A 22852-nucleotide genomic window follows, 5' to 3' on the forward strand; every position below is an offset into this window, starting at 1 on the left:
GTGTCAGCTGTATGTGTTAAACAAGACACAAATGTCCACTGTATTAGTAAACACCTTAAGTGTGAATTAAAAAAAAACGTGAGTTTAATTCTCACAGAGCCTCAGTTACAGTTACTTTACATTTTTGTTAGTGCTAAGAGTATCTAATAACATCATGTACTGGCATCCCTCCCAGAGGTTTAGTGTTTCTCTCTCCACCCACTGTCGCCACTCAACTTCCTCCTCCCCTGCCCTGAGGGAGAAAGAGGGAAAGGGTTGAGTATTATTAAAACCAGACAACCTTAAGATGACTTGGAGCAGGTTATTACTGTCCTGTTTCTCTTCAGGTTTAAACCATTTACCAGCGGCCCCTTTGGAAAGGTAATCCTGAAACCCTCATACTGAAGCTTGGACTCTGTGTTGTGTATTGAGGACGTGTTGGAGCAGGTTTTCTATCTTGTCGGATCAGTTTTACTAATTGTTCCGTGTGAAGGCTGGGTTGTGCTTGTCAGGTATGCCTTTCTACTATACAATAGAGGAGACGTTTGATTCAATGTACACGTTTTTTGTTTTGAACCAGTATAAAGAAAGTGTAGTTACATGAGGTATACTGTACATGCAAATACATTTTTGAAGGCAACTAACTTCCTCACATGTGCTCTGTGTGTTCCTCTGTTTTCACATAACTCTGCTCAGGTGGAAAATATTTAACATAAAGGGGGAGGGGAAAACAAGAGGTTGACACAATGTTCTGAGCTATTCAGTTACAATTTGCCAATACATTTATTGATGTCAAATTAAAAGAACATTTGACTTTAATTGACAGGAATTGGTATTTTTCTATCAACACTGAAATCACACTGGCACCTTTCAGCACCTGGAGGTCCAGCTAAATTTCTAATGAAAGTACGAGGTTGACAGCAAGAGAAGACATGAGGTAAGGACACCATTTTTTGTTGGAACTTTGAGTGTGTGGCTGATTCCCATGAATAGACCAAAACATTATGCAAGTTTGTCTTTGAGCCGTTAGGCTTATCACTAAAGATGTCTTTAAAAAAACAGACCACACTTCTACAATTAGTTGTATTAGGTCTACTTTTTCTATGCCGGTTACTTCATATTGTCTATAAATGCCCTTAAAATGGTTAAATATCAGACAATTATATTTCACAGGGTGCAAACTTTCTCAAGAGCGCAAATTGTGCAGGAGTTTCGTTTGCGATGCCAGGCACATGCAGCCAATGACAACAAAGGCTTTAAACAGGAGTTTGAGGTGAGTTCAATTTTTTTTACCTTGCATCAGATTTCTGATTTGTGAAGCTATTATATTTGTCATTTGTTCTGATGTCCTTGACTTTTTGAAGGAGCTAGATTTAGTTGGCAAAGAACTTCCCATTACAGCAGGGGACTTAGAGGCAAACAGAGAAAAGAACAGATACCCCTACATATTGCCATGTAAGTACATTATCACACTACAACAGATTACATCATGTATTTGTTGCAGTGTGTGAGACTTTTTCTTATTTTTTCTGTTCTCCATCTGGTTATAGATGACCACTGTCGCGTGAGGCTGTCAGTCCAAAACTCCCAACCACACACTGACTACATCAACGCAAACTTTGTCCCTGTAAGAATCCATTCACCTCCTCTGTCATTTCATTACTCTGTCCTCCTGCGTTACCACCTCTGAGTCTGTCTGTAAGTCTGCCTCCACATCTGTCTGCATCTGTTAATGCATGTGTGTCTGTTTTCAGGGAGGAGGTTCAGAAAGAGACTTTATCTGCACGCAGGGTCCTTTGAACAACACCATGGCTGACTTCTGGAGGATGGTGTGGGAGCAGAACGTCAGGATAATCGTTATGGTGACAGCTCTGAAACACAAGGACATAGTGAGAAAGACCCTTTCTCTCTCTGTGTGTGTGTGTGTGTGTGTGTGTGTGTGTGTGTGTGTGTGTGTGTGTGTGTGTGTGTGTGTGTGTGTGTGTGTGTGTGTGTGTGTGTGTGTGTGTGTGTCCAACATCTGACTGAGATGAAATATATATTCCTTATTTTAAAGGAATTGTCTATAGCCCACGGTAATATATGAAGCTACAGCGGAGGAAGTTTCCAGAGTTTAAGTAATTTCAACTACAAAACCATTAATTTGTGAGCTTTTGTGGTTGCTGGTAGGTTGTGCTTTTTAAATATTGTTTACAGAGCTAGGCTAGCTGTTCTTTCCTCTTTACAGTCTTTATAGCTAAACTTCTGAAAGCTCCATATTTCCCGTGAAGACATGTGAGGGGTTTCAGTCTTCTCACCTAACTGTGGGCAAGAAAGTGAATAAGCGAGTTTCCAATAAATACTAAATAACTCATTTCGTACACCTACTATCAGTAAATAGCTTACAAGTCTTTAAAAAAGGACCTTGTTGAATTAGTGGTTTGAAATTACCTTTATTTCTATGTGTGCAGATGCTGTGTGATAAATATTGGCCTCTGCAACAAGGGACAGTTTATCATGGACTGATCCAAGTGACTACAGTGATCCGTAAACAGGGTCCAGATTATTTTGTCACCACCATTAACCTCAGACAGGTGAGCAAAAGAAACATCCATCATCTCCTTTGGTACCTTTTGAAGTGCTGCTGTGGACTTGTGGGTGCACTGACCGCACCAGTGATCAATCAAAGAAGAAGGAGAAGCCTTTGTGTTTGGGTTGAAGGAAAGTGTTTGTGTTTCAGAGAGATTGTCCAACTGACAGGCTAATCACACACTACTACTACCCAGCCTGGCCGGACCGGGGCATCCCTAAAGACTCATCCTCTCTCTGTGCCTTCACTGAGCATGTGCGGCAGCAAATGGAAGCGATTCCATGCCTGGGACCGGCCGTGGTGCACTGCAGGTGAGACCTCAAGCCCATCACCCTCTTCGTTAGGAAACTTATTACTGACTTATTTAAAATCTGTGCCCTGTTCAGTCTACCATGTAGAGCTTTCAGAGGTGTATCAATAACCAGGGTTGGCAGCAATGGATTACATATAATGTGGATTATGTTATGTCGGATTACAAAAAACAGTAAATAGTGAAATGATAAACTGTAAATGCTGAATATGCAAAATGTATTTCATTTGCATTGAAACTATTTTGAGATGTTTAAAGAGAAAAAAGAGTGTTTGTGGATCTCAATTTTTCGTGTCCATTTTTCAGTATAAAGTGCAATATTGTCAACAATTTATTTTAAAATAAACCAAAAGTGAGTCAATATAATTCAGATCAGATAATCTTGCTATTAAATGCCAATATTACAAACTACAAAAATAGTCATGTCATTTGTATTTAATAACTGACCAACCATTTTAATCAGATGGATCTAAGATGATGTCGAAGTTAAATCCTGTATTATTGTGTTTCAGTGCAGGTGTTGGGCGTTCAGGGACATTTGTGACGCTGTTGTGGCTGATGCAGCTGTGTGCGAGGGGCATCAAGCCTGATGTCCGGGCTGCTGTGGAGGACCTAAGGCTACATCGAATGTGGATGGTCCAAAATCAGGTCGGTGCAGTCGTGATCCAGTGGTTTACTCACCTTCAGTGTTAAAATAAGTAAAAGTAACAGCAACAAAGTTCAAAATGTTACCTAAGTAAAAGTACCAAAGCATTAGCAGCAACATACATTCAAACCATCACAAAGTTCTGTACATTTTGCAGATAGTTAAAGGTCAGCTATTATGCAAAATCCACTTTTTCATGTCTTTTATACATAAATATGTGTTCCCTCTGCATTAAGAGATTCTGAAAGTTTATATAAAAACCTGTCTGAAAATGAGCTGATCAGATTTTGGCCACTTTATGTCATAACAATGTTTTGGCTTGTGTAACCATTAGCCAATCACCAACCAAGGTAACCCCCCCCCACCCCCCTCCATTCTCATTAACAGTTTGCTCTACTGTTTGGTTCTCACGAGTTTCTCATTACCTGTTCATTCCTTTGTGTGAACTCAGGAGCAGTACATATTTGTTCATCAGTGTCTGCTGCACTGGCTCAGTGGAGGGAGCTCAGCACGGTGAGAATACAGAAATAAGCTATGAGCACCAACACACCAGCCAAATCAAATTTCAGCACAGGCAGTATAATTAGTCATTGTAATGTAAGATGACATTTTAATTATGGTTCTTTTCTTCCCCAGCAGGCCACAAATTCAGGGAGCCAGTTCAAATATTAACCAACACAGTTCCTCAGGAAGGGGGAGCAGTGGTGGGAGGAGACATCGCCATCACCGTCAGACAGCTCCATCAGACCAACCACAGACCGCAATGCAACAGATCTTAAACCCTGGGAACCTACTGAGGAGGTTACTGCCTTCCTCTTCATCGTTTAATCCAGGATCAAACGCCTTCTGAACTCACCAACTGTACAGCTGATACTACAGACACAAACAAGACTAAGGGTTAAAAACAACAACAGCGGTATGCATGCCCTCATACAGCTCCTCAGAAGGAATTAGACTGCAGAAATAAAGCTTGTTGTCCCTGCAGGTGGAAAACCGGCCTGACAACATGCAAATATATGCTGGTAAAGAAACCACAGACGCAGCTCTTTCTTTTTGCGACCAGAAGTACATATTAAGGACATAACATGCCAGACAGGTCAAACCTGTTCTTTGAATGAATTACCAGGAGATTCACAAGAACACAATGATCAAGCTGCTCCCTGTGCACACAGTTAGATCCTCAGGGTGTACAGCTAGCTGAAGAATTCACTGTTTTTATATCTTTGTCTCCATTATTGATAAAGTGATGCTGCGGGATTACTTTATTTAGTTTCCTCTTTTGAAATCATTGTGCATTATTTCACATCACACATAAGTACTCAAGAATGCATGTGCATAATTTATAGCAGACTTGCTAAAAAGGCAGACACATGGTATAGTGGCTGTACAAAAAAGGTCATGTTTCAAAAACACACAGGCACTGTCATTCTCCTTAGAAGACTGAAACCCATTACAGTACATGAAGGAGCTATGAACATTATACATTATAGAACATAAAAGGGCTAACCCTCTTTTCTTTTTTAAGAGTCTTTCATTTATCGGGTAATAAACATGTATGATACAATAGATCCCTCCTCGGGTACGTTTTTGGGCTTGTGATGGACAGGAGAGAGAAAGGCGGATCCAGCCGAAGTCACATCCTTCGCCCATCCTCTACGTCTCCACCGTGTGGCAAGTGCTAATAGCTGCAGGGCAAGTGGCGACACTGTATTGCAATAAAGTCTGTTTGCTGAAGTGATTCAATGCTCCTAAGATAGTACAACAGCACGCAACAATTACTAAAAAGCGAGTGATCTTCAGAGTTCGCTGTATTGTGAACTGAGCTCAAGACAGATGAGTGAAATACAAAAAAAAGGGATTATTCACACAACTTAAACAAATCGCTTTAGCCTATGTTTGGCAACATAATGCCGTCCTAATACCACTGAGGTATTCACTGGGACACCTAACTGTGACAAAGGCAGATGAGAGAAAGAAGAGCAACAAAGCGGGGTTTCAATGGAGAGCAGCATAGCGTAAGCCAACCCCAGTGAAAATATACAGGACATATACTACAGATTAAAATACAACAGGGAATTACAATTGGTTAAAAGAACCAACAGTTACAAATAAAATGTAAATTAGAGTTTAGGTCCAATTAACAGATCGGACACTACATCCTTTGGTCAAACAAAAATAAAATAAATGTGGTAAGGTTGAGAGATTGCCTCAATAAAACAAATGATCAGCTGTTGTATGTACAGTCCGTGAATGTATGATACACTGACACATATGACTATAAACATGCCACCCCTTAAGACCATAGGAGGGTGTGAGTACAAAACTACTGATAATGAGCAGTCAAAGGCTGGGTGAAGAGAAAGGAAAGAGTTTAGTCCATTTATAAGTCTCAGCTCAAACTAGTGCACGCTCTCAGACAAGTTAATGGCTTCCTGGATTTCCCGAAGGACAGTGATGCGGGCGAGCATCTGCTCCAGCTGTTCTTTTGGGATTGGTTGAGTGGAGTACCAGATGGGGCTGTTGGGAGCCACCACAGGCTCAGGAGTCAGGTAGAAGGTGTCGTTGCGACCTTTAGCACTCTGCGGACTGACAGAGACACAGGGAACAGAGCATGAGCACACCTTGATTCACAAACATATCAGATTTGTCTGCCAGTTAAATAGAGAGGTTCTTGAAAAAGGTGTGCTGTCATGATGGTTTTGTTTTTGATCTTGTAGTGTTTGAGACTGTTTCGTTTGTCCTATTGCCATCAGGGCTGCGACTAATTCTATATTAATCAAGTGATATACACAAGTCAAAAACTGAAAAATTGCTGACTGATTCTAAGAGGCCCAGATTAAGTCTTCTTTTTTGTCCGACTCACAGTCCAAACCCCAAAAATATATACAATGATGTGAAACATAAAAAAATAAAACGTGAATGGCAAGAAATAATGAAAATAGCTGTTGAACCTTTTACGTATTGTTCAATGATTGATCGACTTTCAGACATTTCTTTCTGTTAAGAGGTGGTGAAGGACGCTGGCAGCTAAGGCTAGATAATTGTGTTTGCTTATTCTTCTGAAAATTGTTGAGGCAGAAAACATAAAAAATCTTTCACCGTTTAAGAGGAGAAAAATGAAGTTATTATAAAACATCTATGTTTTTGTCAGTTGCTTAGCAACAAGGTTTTCACAATTTCAAACCACTTGAACTCTTGAGTGCAACGTGCACTTTACAAACCATGTCAATAAAAAATACATCATGTAGCAGCAGAAACTCTGGCTTTCATCGTAGACTGATAACTTTAACCTTGGTCAGAGTGAAAACACTACATGGCAGCACTAAGAAGAATTACTAGTTTTTTTTAGATTAATACAGTTGAACAAGCGATGAAATGTTTGATTCATGTATCATTACATAAAAAGAAATGTACACCTCCAAACACATAATATACAGTTCAATTTACTGATAAACACTTTTATATATTTACCATTTGAAGAGGTAGAAATCATAGAGCTTGATGGGGCATCGCAGCGGGTTCTCTGGGTCCTCCAGCTGCTCCGAGTACATGTCATCTGTGACTGAACAGAGAAAAATACAAAAGCAATATACAAATTGTAATCCATTCTAACATGGGGTTTAATCACAAATTACATTGTGTGAAAGCTTACCTTTCTGTCCTATGAACCTCTCTGTTGACTTTAGGTATCGGATGCTGGTGCTCTTGTCTTTGGGGTTGTTGGGAATTTTCCTGGTGTGTCTCAGCACCTTAGAAAAGGCCACTTTTAGATGCTGTTCCACCGTCCTTAGGTGAAAATACCTGGAGAAAATATAATGTATATACATTAACTGATTTGGTCAGTGTGTGTTAATTGGTATCCCAAAGTGTATGGAATGACAACGAGTGTCTTGTGCAGATTTGTATTTTGCTTATATGTAGATTGAGAATTATTTGTCTTAAAATGAAGGTTTGCTCTATGAGGTATATAATGGACAATATAACTGGATGTCAATTTAACAGTATGATTAATGTGTGAGGATGGAAGAAACTTACTTGGTGTTAAAGAACATAAGAGTCGTGAGCAACGTCCAGGGAGAATGAGCTCCCAGCTGTTTACATTCCCACAGCATCTCCTCCGTCACATGACTAGGGATAATGTAACCTGGCAGGAGGTAAAGTTAGATTATGAAGACCCGCCAATAAATTATTGAGAAAAGCATTACACTTCTTGGTAAATGTTTTGTGCCAAAAACGTCAAAAACCTGCTCCCAATATAAAAATTGTGATTGGTGACACCCCTAACAAGCTAGGTTTGTGTTTTGTGTCTGTGCATATTATCTGAGATAATATTATTTGATATGATTACCAAAAAACAGGCTTTGTAAATGCAAGAAAAATGTGGATAACACTCTTTGTTCTCACCTAGCGGGTGGATAGATGATCTCCAAGGCTCTAAGATCTGGTGCAGACTGTGAGCGAAGCGTGTGTAATACTGATCGGAGAAAACGTCGTCCACACGGCCATTATCAAACAGATACTGCAGGGGAAACATTTAGAAAATAAAGATGTGGTCAAACAGTGTTACTCCATAAAAACCAAGAACCCACAATTATTAAATGGATGTTGAATGGATGAGTGTGTATAGCCGCTTTCACACCAAGTACTTTGCCGTACTTAGTTCCCAGCACTTAGTTCCCCCATGGAACTAAAGAGCAGATCGCGTTCACACCGGAATAAGTCCCTGAGGGAAGATTACGCAAATGAAGCCGCTGACGTCAATTCTTCTTCTTCTGCTTTGGGTTTACTGGCAGGCCGCAAACAACTTCACGGCGTATACTGCCACCCGAAGTCCCCGGACGGAAGTCCCCGGAGTTGGGGACTGGCTCAAGCCCCCAGGAAGTGCGCCGGACTCTGATGAAAATATTCGTTGTGTCCAAACGGCGGTACTACAATTTCCGTATCAGTCCGTGACGTCACTGGGCCCAGAAAGACTTTTCCCCATTGACTAACATTGGGAAAGAGACGTCTGTAAATCAGCTGATATTTTTAAAAAAACTAAATAAACTACCCAGTATGAACTATTTTATAGCCCTTAAAGTTGTAAAATGCACTAAAAGCCGAATCTAGATTTATTTTCTGTCTCCATTCATTCTACTGAGCCGAGAGTGGGAGCTCAGGGGCTTAAGGGGCGCATGCTCTGTGAGCGCACTTACGGGTTCTTCTGCTCTGACAGCTAGGCATGATGGGTAATCTGTGACGTTTCGCTCTCTCAAAAGTTGGGCCATTTTGTCCTCATGCGCCAATGAGCAGCTCTCATAGGAAAGAACGAGACCCCGCCTCCGACGCTGTATCCAGTTCTTATTATACATCCATGGACTGGCTTCCGAGTAAATCGCCAGAACGCCGACACCTCCTCATCACTCCACCGCTCCCATGTTTTTTTTGTGTTGCCATAACTTATTCTCTCTCCGTTGGTGCGTGGGGCTAATGCAAATGCCAGCAAATACAATGGCGGCTTCACAAAACTTTTCCGAGTTTTACGGGGCGTGGTTTGCAAATCGCCCAGCCAATCAGAAATTGGAACTTTTTTCTCCCCAGGAAAGTACAGGCTCTCTAGCAGGGACTGAAAAAGGGGGAAAAGTTCTCATGAACTAAGTTCTTTTTTTGGTGTGAACGCAAAATCCCAGGAACTATCGGAACTAAAAGGGAAAAGTACGGGGAAAGCGCCTATTGTGTGTGATTGTGGGGCATAGTGAACTTACTTTTTGTATGCACAGAAATACATAGTAGAGAACATCAGCCTCATAAGTCTCTTCTTCCAGCCCCCGAGCCTCTGTGGTCATGCAGGAGAGACCCATGCAGAGCTCAGCTACTGCACTCGACACCAAGTCCTCCTGGAAACGCAGTACTTGGCGTCCTAAAACACAAAATACACAAATCAGGATTTACAGGAAAAAGATAATGGCAATGCACACACATCATGTCTTAACATTACAACAAACAGTGTCAAAATGTACTTACGGCCAATTGGAGCCAGTTTGTTTGTGTCTGATTTTTCCAACTCTAAATTTTTCCTCTGAGCCCATATCCGCCACACCTCCAGCCCCTCCTCTGGCTTCAGGGTTGCGGGCAGCAGCAGCTCCTGCACCTGCACCTGGTGCTGGCCATCTACCTCTGCTACCACTGTGTGACCCTCCAGAGACACAAACACACCAACACTCTTACCTCATGCAAACAATCAACACAAGTCAATATGTGTATCTGGCCAAAATAGTCCAACATAACACCTGTGTTAGTACCTGAAGCTGCTGTCCATCGTGCCCCGACAGCCCCTGGGTGTGCAGCACCTGCTGCTGTGGATCCCAGATGAGGGACTGTGTCACGTTGGAGTAGCCCTGTACTGCCACTGGGATGTGGATGTTTCCGTTCATCAGCTGGGTAGGGAACAGCGTGTTTGCAGACAGAGTGTGCACCACTTCTTCCTGGCCTCCCATTCCTCCCGAGCTTGTAATGCTGGAAACGGCCTGAATTGTCTGACTTTTCAGCTTGTCATTTTCAACAGTAACTTGTGTTGGCATTGTTGTCATTGTCGTAGTGTTTGGCCCTGAAACCTGCACTGTTCCATAGGCTTCCTGGGGGATGGCAATATGGGTGACCTGCTCACGGCCTCCCGCTCCAGCTGGAGCAGAATAAACAGGGATTGTCCAGGTCTCGCCTGTGGGACTGGTGATAGTGCCTGTAGCACTGTAAAGGTGGGAGCTGTCCACAGTGAGGAGGTCCGGCCGCAGGGACACATAACTCTGCTGCTGGCCCTGTCCCTGAGGGATAGCCAGCACTGTGGCTACTTGCTGACCAGGCAGGGCATAGGACACAGTGATGGGCATGTCGACCTTGCGCTTCTTGGCTGGCTGGAGGACCCCTGCTCCCTGTGATGTGGCAACGGTTGTACCCAGTAGCCTCCTCTCAACATTGTCCTGCTGCTGGGTCGGAGAGAGAGCTCCCACTGTCTGGATTTGTATCTGTTGACCTCCTGCAACAGCTGCTATCAACTGGGCTTGCAGCTAAAACACAAGACAGTGGAATGATAGATGGTAACTAAATTCAAACTGGCAATTTGCAACATTTGAAAGTGACTTATGGTGCTGACTGTGATTATGTGTGCTTATGTGTACCTGTTGGTGCTGCTCCTCTGTGAGTTCCCCAGGCTGAATCAGCTGTGCAGTTGTCACACCTTGAAGCTGTTGATGGGAGCCAGAGGGCATTTGAAGGACCTGGCCAAGCATCTGACCTTGCTGCTGATCGTGGATCTGCACCTGAAGAAAATAGTGATAATAAAAAAATGTTAGTAGAGAATTAAGAGGAACAAGTAATTAACACAGCACAAAGGTATACTAAAAAGTACCAACCTGCACAATTTGTTGCTCTGTATTCTGCTGTACAGATTGCTGCTGAGAATCCTGTATCTGTTGCTGCTGTGGCTGGACATGAACCTGAACCTGCATGACAGGACAGTCATTGTCAGAGAGCTGTGATTCATGGATATAGCTAACAGATTGATTTGTGTCCATTTAGTGCGCTAATTTACCGGACAAGCCAGCTCCAACAATGACCCTGCCACCTCCGTGCTGTCTGTGTAGATGCAGTTGGGCTCTTGTTGGTAGACCATAGTCGTGGTAGTGGTCGTAGCATCTCCGCCTTGCTGGGTGAACTCTTGCAGGGCATCTGGGCCTTTGCTGGCCAAGGACTCCAGGAACTCCTTCATGCGATGCTGAGGGATGCTCCGAGCTTTTTGCCTCACAAGCTCCTCATAGGAGCCCGTACCATCGAGGGAGTTATTCATTGCTGCTGACAGTGTCTTCCTTTATAGGCAGGATGAGAGGAAATAAGTGCTTTTAATTAGCTGTAGGCGTAGCAACGCTCTATGCCTGTATACAAAAAAAATTGACCATGAATTCAATAACACAACTTAAATACATTTGAAAATTAAGGAGACAGCTGCTTAGTTATTGATGTAACAAAAAACGGGTGATGCTGTGCAGTTTACACTTTACAGTGTTTACAAACAGAGCTACAGATCACTGCCCAGTGGCACCACTGACAGAGGGTAATACGAAAGGGTTAAATCTATCTGACTGTGTACGAGCAGGGACAAAAGCGCGGCCACTTTCCAAATCCGATGCAGTATTCAAAAGCAGTGAAGGAAACTGCTGCATAATGAAAACATGCAAGTTGTGCAATGAAATTAGAATGACATGCATCCTGCTGAAGCTACACAACAAACTAGATCAGACATGGCTAACTAGCCGTGTGTTGTTTGCAAAACATAACACGCCACAGCTCTGTTTGTGTAATAATGGGAGCATGAGCACAATCAACAACACAATGTCTCCGTAGCAGGTGGAGCAAAACCAGAAGGCACTGGGGTTAGTCTGCTGTCTGTAACGTTAGACCGACTACATGTTATTACCAAAGCTAGCATGCTAACATTAGCAGGCGCGTTACCTCTCTTCCTCAAAGACTCGAGCCGCCCACCCGTGCTTATCTGTCCTCAAAAAAACTGCACTCTTCTTATAGGGACACGTATACTGACATCCCCCTGTGGCTGCTGTGTTGTTTATTTATCTTTATTTTCGTAAGATCGCTGACTGTAGTTTTTCTTTTTATTAATCACTCATATTTCACAGGGCGCCATTTTACAACAGTTCCCTCAGACCAATCGGAAAGCGAGTTGGAGCTCTGTCGAGCTATCGCGGTGTTTCCACCAGATGATATCGCGATAACTGGTGTTGACAGTATAGTTCGTTAAAGGCGATACACACAGGCAAAGTAGCTCTCGAGATCAGGTAGATGTCAGACCACCTTAAAACCCGGTTATGCCAGACAGACGCTCCTAGTGGTTCACTGGATTCTCAATCTTTTAAGGTAGTCCCAAAGAGATGCGCTGAATGTTTGCCTGGTGCTAAGTGAGCCTTGGGCAGTTCAGGGTTAATTCCCACGCATTACATTTCAGCGTGCTTTGCGTTTGCAAAAGAATACCCCTTATGGAAACTGTAAAGCTCTTTCATTTTAGATTCGATTTATTGTACACATTGTATTGTAATTTTCGTATATTCAATATTTATGTTTCTTGATTTTTTTGCAATACTTGCTATATTTCTATTTAATTTTCTGACGATATGGCACCAATGCAGCAACATTTTTTATTGCATGTTCAAATCGACTTGGCAATAAACTACTTATTACTTTAATTTATTTGACTGTTTCTCAGACTTTTCTTACTGAAATACAGTGACAGCGCACACACATTACCTTTAGCTGAGTTCTACCTTAAATCTAAATCTAAATGATTACTGGTGTGAGAATATTTTTTGGAAACTTCAGATGATCAGAGACATTGCAGGTTCTTTTGGTATTATTTATTATTTTCTCCTGTCAAAAGGACACATGTTACCCCCTGAGTCTTAAAAAAAACATGATGGTTTGGCAGTGTTATACCATCTTTGCAAAGAAGTCATGTATGCTATTGTGAGCATCTCTTCTGTGTAACACCAGCTTAGAGGCAATATTAACCTAAAAAACATCAGGTCTTTTTTGAACAATGATCAAAGATGCATACATTCATCAAAGAACAAACACTGTAAGTAAATATTATTGCAGCTATTGTAGAAAGAGTTCAAATGGATTCTGACATTGACTGAGTGACACTGCAGAAAGTTGTTTTCACAGCTGACAATCAAGAAATAGAATTTTTGTTTTTAGAAAAACAAACAAAACTTCAGTTTAGGGATATCGGCATACAATATCTGATTTGAGTCAATCTCAGCCTAAGCTGTTTGTCCCCTTGCTGTTGTTACACATTAAATGATGCAAACAATGTGGACATGTATCTGTGGGCTCATGGGAAGCAGGAAGTGTGGCTTGTTCTCAGTCAATCAGATTTTCCCAGGGTCTTCTTTGAGGGTGACTGTTCTATTGAAGACGAGCTGCAGGGAGAAAGAGACAACATTGCCAATATGTATCCAAATGTCTAAATACATTATTGAATGAACTACAGCTGTAGTCTTTTTGTTCTTACTGTACCTTATCTGCTGTGCTGTCGGGGTCCAGGGAGAAGTAGCCAACTCTCTCAAACTGGAATTTGTCCAAAACCTTTGCTCCCTTCACTGAAGTATCTACTAAGGCACTGCTGATAGTATGCAGGGAAAGCTAAAGGACAAGAGGAGGAAAAACCTTAAACATCACTTCTATACTCATTAAAACATCTCTGTTGATTTAAACAGGCATTCTGTCAAAGGAGTGCACATATACTCACAGGATTGATATCAGTCAGGAAGCCATTGGGCACTTCAGACGGATCCTCTGGATATTTGTGCAGGAATCTACAAAGACAGCAAGAAGTTTGGTTTAGCGAGTTTTGAACATGGAATATTGGTTGCGATTGGCAGTAAGCTGTTTTTGCGACTTACAGTCTTTCGTAGAGGCGCACTTCACACACTAATGGCTGGCTGACCCAGTGGATGAAGGCCTTTGGTTTCTCTGCAGTGTCAGAACTGCAGCAGTTCACCTCCAGTTCAACCACTTTACCCTGAGCGTCCTGGGAAATAAAGGTGAAGTCAGCTTGAGATGTTATGAGGATGTGGACCAGGAAGTAAAGACATCAACAGAGTAAACATCCTCATGGACCCTTCGTTTTATAGAATTTTAATTATTGTACTCTAACTGTATTTGTGTCATTGTGTTATGTACCTTTTTCATTGGTATTTTCACATTTATCTTGTAAGATATGTTTGTTGTTTTTACATTGTTTCACATTGCTTTTACATTGTCAATTGTGTTTGTTGATTTGTGAAGCCCTCTGAGACAATATATATGATTTGTGATATTGGGCTATATAAATAAACTTGAATTTAATTTAATTGAAGCAAACACTGCTAAGAATGTAAAATACCCAGATCAAGTTGGACTGCACAAAACCAATTGACTTTTATTGACCCGTTCATTGTTTAAAAATATTCGGTTTACATTAATTATCAAGTACTTTGCATAACTATATTCAAATCAAGCATATTTCTAACCTTCAAAACACAACAGTTAAAGTAAAGTATTTTCAACTTTTTTGTTCATACCCTGCTATGAGGTATATTTCAAACAGAATAAACAAATCGGACCAACCTCAGAATATCTAGAATCTTACCTTGATGATTTTCTGGACAGAGATGACATACCCAGCATGCCTCAGACCTACAGGCTGGTCTGGGGTCAAACGCTTGTAGCCCTTCTCCATCACCTGCAAAAAGGAGGAGTCCATCATCAACTTCTGTCCGCAATCCAAAAGTTGCACAAAGAAAGTCTGCAACCTAAACTGTAAGGATCATTTGGGGTTTTCTCTCTGACCTCTCTGAAGTCACTCTGTTCAATGAAGATCGTGCGTGTAAAAGGCACTGTGTGGCTGCCCCTGGCCTCGTTGGCAGGAAAGTCTGGCACTCGTACGTCTGACTGAGACAGAAGAAGACAACCGCAGGAATATTCAGCACCAAAGATTGTAAATATGCAGTGGAAATAATATAACAAGTCCTTAGGGTGCTGTTTAGCGTGCACTGTCTGTATTAGTAATTCATGTACAAACCTTTGCGTTCTCAGCGAGGTTAGTAATGGTGACTTTGAGTGGCTCCAGCACAGCCATGACTCTGGGTGCCTGTTCATTCAGCACGTCCCTCACGCACGACTCCAGGAGGTGGGGCTCTGTCGTAGTCTGAGCAACTGTGACTCCAACCTGCAGAACAGATGCAACATATCATTCCCGCACCGTTCTCATGCATTTAATTACTAGTTCCTCCACCCAACAAATGATCCTTCAGTCCATTCTGCATACCCGGGCACAGAAGTTGTTAATCGCCTCTGGTGGGAAACCTCTTCTCCTGAGCGCAGTCAGAGTGAAGAGTCTAGGGTCGTCCCAGTTACTGTAATTAGAAGAAATGTCTTCTACAGTTACCAAACCGATTATTTGTAACATGAAAAGAAAGATAAAAAGCATCTAATTCACCACAAAGAAATCTGATCAGATGACTGGTGAAGAAATGCTTTCTATTTCTTGAGTGTTACTGCATCCCATTTATTACAAGGCAGATTATTCTTAGAAGTAATTAAGAAATATAAATGTTACCTGACAACGCCAGTCTCTACCAGTTTGATGATTTTTCTCTTTGACACAACAGTGTATGTGAGGTTTAGGCGTCCATATTCCCACTGGACAGGGCAGTACACATCCAAAGCGTTACACAGCCAGAAATATGATGAACGCCTATCACAAACAAAAAGGACCGTAACATAACAATGCATTTATGTTCCTCCAAAAAATATGCTTTCATAGTTTAGTTACGACAGATCTCCAAAGCATTAATGTATACCTGGCCTGGAACTCTTTGGTACAGAGTGAGTGTGTGATATTTTCAATAGAGTCACATAGACAGTGGGTGTAATCGTAAGTGGGGTAGATGCACCTGCAGAAAAACACAAGGAACATGTAAATAAAAACACAGCCTGTTGTGAGAAAGCACATATTTAAATAAAATCTCAATGTAAAAGTACAACAGTTCTCGTACCACTTGTCTCCTGTGCGATGATGCGCCGTGTATTTGATTCGGTACGCCACGGGATCCATCTTCCCGTCCTCCATGACGATCTTCATCCTGAGCGTAGCCTCTCCCTCAGCAAACAGCCCCTTCTTCATCCTCTCAAACAACACCAGTGACTCCTCTGTGGGTCGGTCTCTCCAGGGTGATGCAGGAGCGTTATGGCCCTTCAGTTCCTCCCCTTTCTGGTGGCAAATGTAGGCATGACCTCTGAATGAAGACATATAAACAAATCCAACATCAATAACCAGCTTGTGCACATTTACCAACATTTACACAAAGTCTATACACTCACCTGCGAATGAGATCCACAGCGAGGTCGTAGAGTTCCTGAAAGTTGTCGGATGCATGTGTGACCGCATGAGGTTCATATCCTGTGCCATACAATAATATTAATAAGAAACTTTTATGCATGTAGAGTTTAATAGAAGCTTTCTTTAAATCACAAAGGTTGAATCCAACTCACCAAGCCACTCCACCATGTCTCTGATAGCAGTGAAGTATTTTCTTCTTCCTCCTTTTCTGGATTTGTGTCGTCATATCTCAAGAAACAAATTCCATTGTTTGCCTAATGAAAAAGACTTATTTTAAAACGAAACTGCTTCACAATATTACGTGGTTGGTTACAAGAGGAAATAAAGACGTACCTTTGCATAGCCGAAATTAAAATTGATGGCTTTGGCGTGCCCAATGTGAAGGATACCATTTGGCTCAGGAGGGAAACGAGGGTACGTATCTAAAGGAATTTGTAAAAGGAAAGGAGAAAAATCAATATACACCATTTTAAAGTATGGGTGTTTATCTCCACACAGCAACACATATAAAGTTTGTACCTGTCCACCAGTGATCTCCAAGTGCGTGTTAAGCCAATCCATTGTTTTCGTGTGACCACATAGCCTCAGTTTATAGTTCTCTCCTGTATGATGAAATCAGGGGTGATCAACATACTAGGTAAGTCAAATCCCATAATGTGCTCTTCACGGAGTGTAGCAGAGATGCTTCTGATTGTTCAGAATGGCTTCTTCTCACCTGTTTTATGGAACTTCAGTGACCTCTTCCCCTCGGAGCTGCTCCAGTAAGTGACTCTCACCTCCCCAGTCTTCACCTCAGCTAAAAAACCAACAAGCACAGTTAAAAACAAACAAACTGCCAGACACAAACAAAGAATAAATGTCACTTCAACAAGCACTCCTACATCTACTCGCCACCTCATACCATTCACTGCCCCCTTCCTCCTTCTTCGTCCCTTTACACATTCTCTGCCGACTTTAGCCCTTCTGAGGCCTGCACAAACGTTAGATATTAACCACAGATTAAAACCAAAGAGTACAAGCAGTGACTAATAGTATAATGAGACATTTTGGAATATAAAATGATTTGCTTTCATGAAGACTGGAAACAATTAGAAACAACTAGCCTGGCTCCACCAAAAAGGTATTAAAATCGTAATACTAGGGCCAATAAAGCAAACCTAATCTCTGTTGTATCAAGTTTGTTTAGTCCGCACAAAAGGGAAGGGCTGTGTTAATTTAGCTGTGATTCAACATGTAGGTTAAGTGTCTGACTGAGTTGGATGCAGAAAGAAAATAAGTAAGAACATTTCCAGTAATGCTGAACTTTTTCAAAATGTTCTGATGTGTGTTACCTTAGCTTTCTTCTCCAGGTCAGCCTCAGTCTTGGGTCCTAAGAGGTGTAGGACCTTCAGGACAAAAGTCGTATTAAGTTCCAGTATACAGTGAGAATCACCAAACCTCAGAAGCAAATATACAATCACAATAAAAAAACTACCTCTAACAATATTTTCTTTTTAAAACACACCTGCAAGTCAACTTCATTTTTGATGACCTTTCCATCAGCCCATTTTAGGGCAGAACGTGCCTCTCCTGCAACACAAAAATGCTTGGTGAGATATTCTGTCTGTTTGTAAAGCTTTAATGTTGTCCAAACATAACTACGCAAATATGACATCATACCCATTAGCAGTCCCATGTTGAAGTGGAACCTCTCCACTAACAGCTTTTCCTTGTACTTCTTGATCACAGACTCAACCTGCACAAGATCACACTGTCAGTGAACACACCACCCTCAGAAAAGCAAGTAAAAAGACTTTGGGGTATTTGAGCTCATGGACTTACTGCTTCTTCAATCTGCTCAGGTGTTATGAACACGCCTACTCCACATGTGTCTTCAAACTCCTTCTGGTTGATGGGGTCCTGAGGGTGACTCTTAACAAATTCCAGTGCAGCTGTAAAAAAAGAAAAATGTATGAAGCAGGAAGGCACAGTGGTTAATAAATCCAAAGCAATGAACTTCTACAATTATTCTCTTGTGTTAGGGATCAGTCTGAAAAAATGACAATCCATTAGAGGTGATTAATGTTGCATGTTTACATTGTGTTGACCAGTCAGCTTGCAACATGTCAAAGACGTCAGAATTTACCTGCTAGCTGCAGCTCTGTGCAGATTTTGCTCTGAACTATACAGTCTGAAAGAAATCCCACGCGTTTAGGGTCTTTAAGGCGAGATGCCATACTGTACAGCAGTGTACCCATGGCTTTGTCCACTCCTGATGCCCCACGGACACGATGGGCCTATTGTAAAGAAAAAGAAAAAGATCAGAATGATTAGTTTAATCCTTCAAAAAGTGGGAATGACCTGTAGATGGCCTGTGTTATCTTGACCCTGGGAGGAGTGTCTGCCTACAACCTGAAGAATGTGAAAATGAAAGAAAAATGACCCTGCCACAACAACTACTCAAAAGTTATGAGACACGTGCACAATGGTAGGTAACTCTAAACCATTAAATAGAGCAGCTTCAAAGACAAATAATAAAAAAGGGTAGATACTACGAGTTAGCTTTAAAAATAAATGCCAGTCTCATTTCACACAGCTGTCCTCTCCAGGAAATCCAGTTTCCCCCATAAAAGCCGTGATACCTGAATAATTGCCATCCTTCAGAGCGGAACTCAGCGCTTCATTTTTCAGGTTTCTTTCGCTTTCTGCTCACTGAGACCTATGGAAGTGAAAAGTGCTAAAGTATCCGCCATTTTTTCCCTTTATTAACCGGTTGGATCAGAACCGATCTGACACGACCGCCGCACCACACGACTTTCCTTCTCGGAGAGACAGAGCGAGGGAGGGGTAAACTTCCTGTACACCTCAAAGCAAAAATGAGGAACACAAATAATAGCCAATAGGAAACCGCAGCACGGATAGCCTTGACCAATTGGGGATGAGCTCGATTGATTTTCCCGCCCACTATGAACGAGAGAGCCAATCAGGCAGTTGTGTTGACAGCAGTGTAGGAGGGGCTACCGGGATCTGTGAAATGTTGCATCAGTTACAGTTTGTCATTTCAGTCAGTTCAGTCCCACTCCTTTTATTCTTGGAAAGTTATGTTTTCGGACATAAGCAGGAATTTTAACGGAATTTTAGACAATTTTCGTCCGCAATTAAGTTAAAAAGAAATTAATCTTAAAATTGAACACAGATACTATCGTTGAAATTAATTAATTCACCAGTTGTCAGACCCGTTTCCCCATTCATGTTCCTTCTGCAAGTAGAAGGTTGAGTCATGATCTCCATTTATTTCACACTGACTGCAATCTTTGCAATTACTCAAAGTTGAATAAATAATTCCAATGACTCATGAAGTCTCGGCCCCTTTTACGGTCTAATAAAGTATTATAGTCTGATAAAGTTATCGAGAAACTGTTTTGGAAAATTATTAACAAGAGTTAAAAAACCATAAAACCCTCAGTGGGTTATCTGTCGCCACTTTTTAATAGGTAGCTGGCTCCTCCACACGAACTTTTTCATTTCTCAAAAGAACAAACATTAATCCTAGGGGTTAGGGTTATTTGGAGAGTCTTTAAAAACAAAAAAAGTGCGTATTTAGATAGTCTAACAAAACAACAAAAAAGTGGCAACAGATAACCCACAAATACCAAATCCTCTTATTTATGTCAGATAAGCTTTTGTTTGAGAGAATACAAGCACCTAAACGCAAAAACTGCACTGAAATATGAGCATCTTGGCCTTTGTAACGCGGTGTAAGGGTTTTTGTTGTCCAACATGATCGGCGCTCGCTGAGACAACTCCGCGAAAGTTTATCTCTGATTTTGTAAACATTAACCGCGCACTGAAGTCATGAATGAAGTTTTAGCTCCGCTTACAATTATTTTACACTAAGGTGTAGTCTTACTTTCGAAGTCAGGCACATATACTGATAAAAATGTAACTGGTTTTGTAATGCTCGGACATTATGGTAGGTCTGTGTTTCAGTTGTTTTTACCTCTGAACAGTCATCACGCTAACTGTTAGCATCACAACAACAGGTATGGGCTAAACATACAGTGCTGTCATCGGGGGCGAAGTTGTGGAGATCTCTGGCCTGTGCAAAGTCAGAGCTGCGTCTGGATCTTACTCTTGCATGCGGACAATCTTTCCGGTAAGTTTGTCTAGCTCAGATGTAGTCTGTCAGCATCATGATTAACATGATACTTGATGGACAGACCTAATACAGTTGAAATCCTCGTGTGTATCTTTGTATTAACTCATTTCTACCCACAGGTGGAGAGAAACTGCAGAAGGCCACTGGACAGGAGTGATAGGAGGAAGGGTTTGGACTCTGACTCAGACAGATGACACTCTTGGTACCCACATTTACCAAAGCCTAGACAGGCAAGGGGAGACAAGTGGCAGGAAAGAAGGGAGCTGGTGTTCTCTTCAGCTGGAAAACAAGTCAGACAACAGATTCAAAGAAGCTGTGAAGAAGGAGGAAGAGGAGCCAGGGCTGTGACTCCAGTGCATCAGGACACCAAGGAGGATGAAGAGATGCTGAGGGATTATTTCCAGTGAATGTGAAGCTGGGGGACCTTTACAAGGAAATGGGGAGCAGCAGACCCCCCACTTTAAGCACATTGCAGACATCTTCACAGGTCAGAGTGCGTGCAATCCGTGCATGCATGCATTATACACTTATTCACAGAAGGTCTTTACAGAGACAGTATTTGTTTAGTAAAAAAATAATGTAATAATACAGTTTATTTGGTAAAGCATTCTTAATTCAAGAGATGCAGCACAGAATGTACTAGAACAAACTAAAACAAAAAAACTGGGCTAGATTGCAATAATGAATGGAAAGGTAATATGGAAATAAAAACACTTGATAATTCTAACACAAAGTAAATACTATTAAAATCAGTACCCGTATTTCGAGCCAAGTTCACCTATAAATATTGAGAAAAGCAATCACAAGGTCTCTCTCTTCTCTTCTACTCAGGTATTTTCTTTTCTTTCTCAGTGGTTGTGTTTGAGTAAGACAAAATAAATTATCCTAACACCTATTGTTTTTCTCTCCCAGGTATAAGGATGCTGCGTCAGACCCAACAGAATGCCTGTTTTCCTTCATTTGCACCATCCAACACCACATCACTCGTATCCAGGGTCATGGTGGAGATGGCTGTGTCAGTCTCTGGGCGCACCCGCTGTGCCAACTGGATCAACCTCTTACCACAACTTTCCTTCCTGTCTGCGCTCGCAGGTACTCTATTAGATTATATTTCCCTACAGTCCTAGGCCCCTGTGCGATATGATATTCAGATAATTTCTTCCTACTAATGCCTCTATATGTCCATGCAGCTGAATACTTACATGCCTACATATTGTCACCATGCTTGTGTTGTTTTCTGTAATTGGCAGACACCAGCGTAGAGCACGGCTTCAGGGCTCTTGGTTTTGGGTACAGGGCTCGGTTCCTTCAGCAGAGCGCTAAGCAGATTTAGACACCCATGGGATCCATTGGCTTGAAGGTTTGCGCAGTGCCCATATCTGCAGGCCGTGATGCTTTGCGCACCCTTCCTGGTGTCGGCACCAAGGTAGAGTAGCGTACTGCAATACAAATAATCCTTTAGTTCCATATTTTTTTGTTATTTCGATACAATTAAGGCAATGTTTCTCCTTCAGGTGGCAGACTGTGTTTGTCCTGATGTCCTGGATAAGGCAGAGGCCGTGCCCATAGACACACACGTGTGGCAGATTGCTAAACGTGACTACAACTAGGGATCTGGCAACGGACAGAAGACTATCACAGATAACTTCATAGAGATCTTGGTACGGTAAATAGTCATGCACTTCGTTAGAACTTATATTTGTAGTGTCACACTCATTATCATCATAGTAATGGGTATTTTTTATTGAAAACACTGTTTAAATGTAATATTTTTGCACAGGGGATTTTTTCAGAAAACTGTGGGGTCCTTATGCTGGTTGGGCACAGTCGGTGAGTGTTGTGTCTCTGTGAATTTCTGTCTTGTATCTTTTAATCCGTCTGATATATATCCACTAAGTATTTTATTTGTTTTAGGTGTTGTTCTGCGCTGACCTCAAAAAGTTCCGAAATCTGAAAGAAATGCTACATATGAAGCGGCCGAAGAAAGAGGAAAATGATGAAGAAAAACTGACGGTAGCAGGCAAGAAAACAAAAATTAAGAAGGAAAAAATGGATACTGTGAAGAACATAAAAGCCAAGGCAGGTCATCACAAGAAGGCAAAGAAGTCTGCCTAGAATCACACTGTGCGATCAGGTAAACAAGCTTCATACAGCAGGACTCAGATCACATTACTACACAATTATGACACATTTTGTGTAGTTTCATAAAAAAGAACGATCAGAATGAAATTGATAGACACTTTATATACATGGTACAAAACAAATTATTGTAATACATTTCT

At 41.6% G+C, this 22852-nt stretch overlaps 3 protein-coding genes and 1 pseudogene across 6 annotated transcripts; 2 read left to right on the forward strand and 2 right to left on the reverse strand.

Annotated features, from left to right (window-relative positions):
- Positions 1-216: 216 nt before the first annotated feature.
- LOC117479519 (receptor-type tyrosine-protein phosphatase V-like) lies at positions 217-5070 on the forward strand. Of its 4 annotated transcripts, none has more exons than XM_034126534.1 (11): positions 217-491; positions 806-916; positions 1153-1252; positions 1344-1434; positions 1530-1606; positions 1734-1868; positions 2430-2552; positions 2699-2859; positions 3371-3506; positions 3956-4017; positions 4141-5070. In XM_034126534.1, exons 2-11 carry the CDS (start codon positions 912-914, stop codon positions 4352-4354), a joined length of 1104 nt encoding a protein of 367 aa, XP_033982425.1. In that variant the 5' UTR covers positions 217-491; positions 806-911; the 3' UTR covers positions 4355-5070. The 4 variants fall into 4 exon arrangements, with proteins under 4 accessions (XP_033982425.1, XP_033982424.1, XP_033982426.1 ...); XM_034126533.1 differs by having other exon boundaries at positions 217-360; XM_034126535.1 differs by having other exon boundaries at positions 217-360; positions 854-916.
- LOC117479518 (glutamine-rich protein 1-like) lies at positions 4884-12212 on the reverse strand. The gene is made up of 12 exons (XM_034126532.1): positions 11989-12212; positions 11072-11345; positions 10893-10982; positions 10659-10799; positions 9786-10547; positions 9508-9679; positions 9249-9403; positions 7909-8023; positions 7540-7648; positions 7157-7305; positions 6976-7066; positions 4884-6090 (listed from the first exon to the last, which is right to left on the reverse strand). The coding sequence occupies exons 2-12, from the start codon at positions 11324-11326 to the stop codon at positions 5904-5906; spliced, it is 2226 nt and encodes a 741-aa protein (XP_033982423.1). The 5' UTR covers positions 11327-11345; positions 11989-12212; the 3' UTR covers positions 4884-5903.
- Positions 12213-12887: 675 nt separating this feature from the next.
- On the reverse strand, positions 12888-19247 carry qars1 (glutaminyl-tRNA synthetase 1). The gene is given in 24 exon segments (XM_034126372.1): positions 12888-13469; positions 13567-13692; positions 13799-13865; positions 13953-14080; positions 14681-14773; positions 14881-14982; positions 15113-15259; positions 15359-15446; positions 15650-15787; positions 15894-15986; positions 16089-16328; positions 16414-16492; positions 16585-16624; positions 16627-16686; positions 16766-17034; positions 17148-17228; positions 17760-17817; positions 17937-18001; positions 18092-18167; positions 18254-18363; positions 18558-18708; positions 19054-19065; positions 19067-19101; positions 19104-19247. Coding segments are annotated over 24 exon segments (2370 nt in total). The 5' UTR covers positions 19165-19247; the 3' UTR covers positions 12888-13418.
- Positions 19248-19349: 102 nt separating this feature from the next.
- LOC117479425 lies at positions 19350-22180 on the forward strand (annotated as a pseudogene).
- The last annotated feature ends 672 nt before the right edge of the window (positions 22181-22852 follow it).

This window comes from Trematomus bernacchii, unplaced genomic scaffold (assembly GCF_902827165.1).
Source record: "Trematomus bernacchii unplaced genomic scaffold, fTreBer1.1, whole genome shotgun sequence".
Taxonomy (NCBI): domain Eukaryota; kingdom Metazoa; phylum Chordata; class Actinopteri; order Perciformes; family Nototheniidae; genus Trematomus; species Trematomus bernacchii.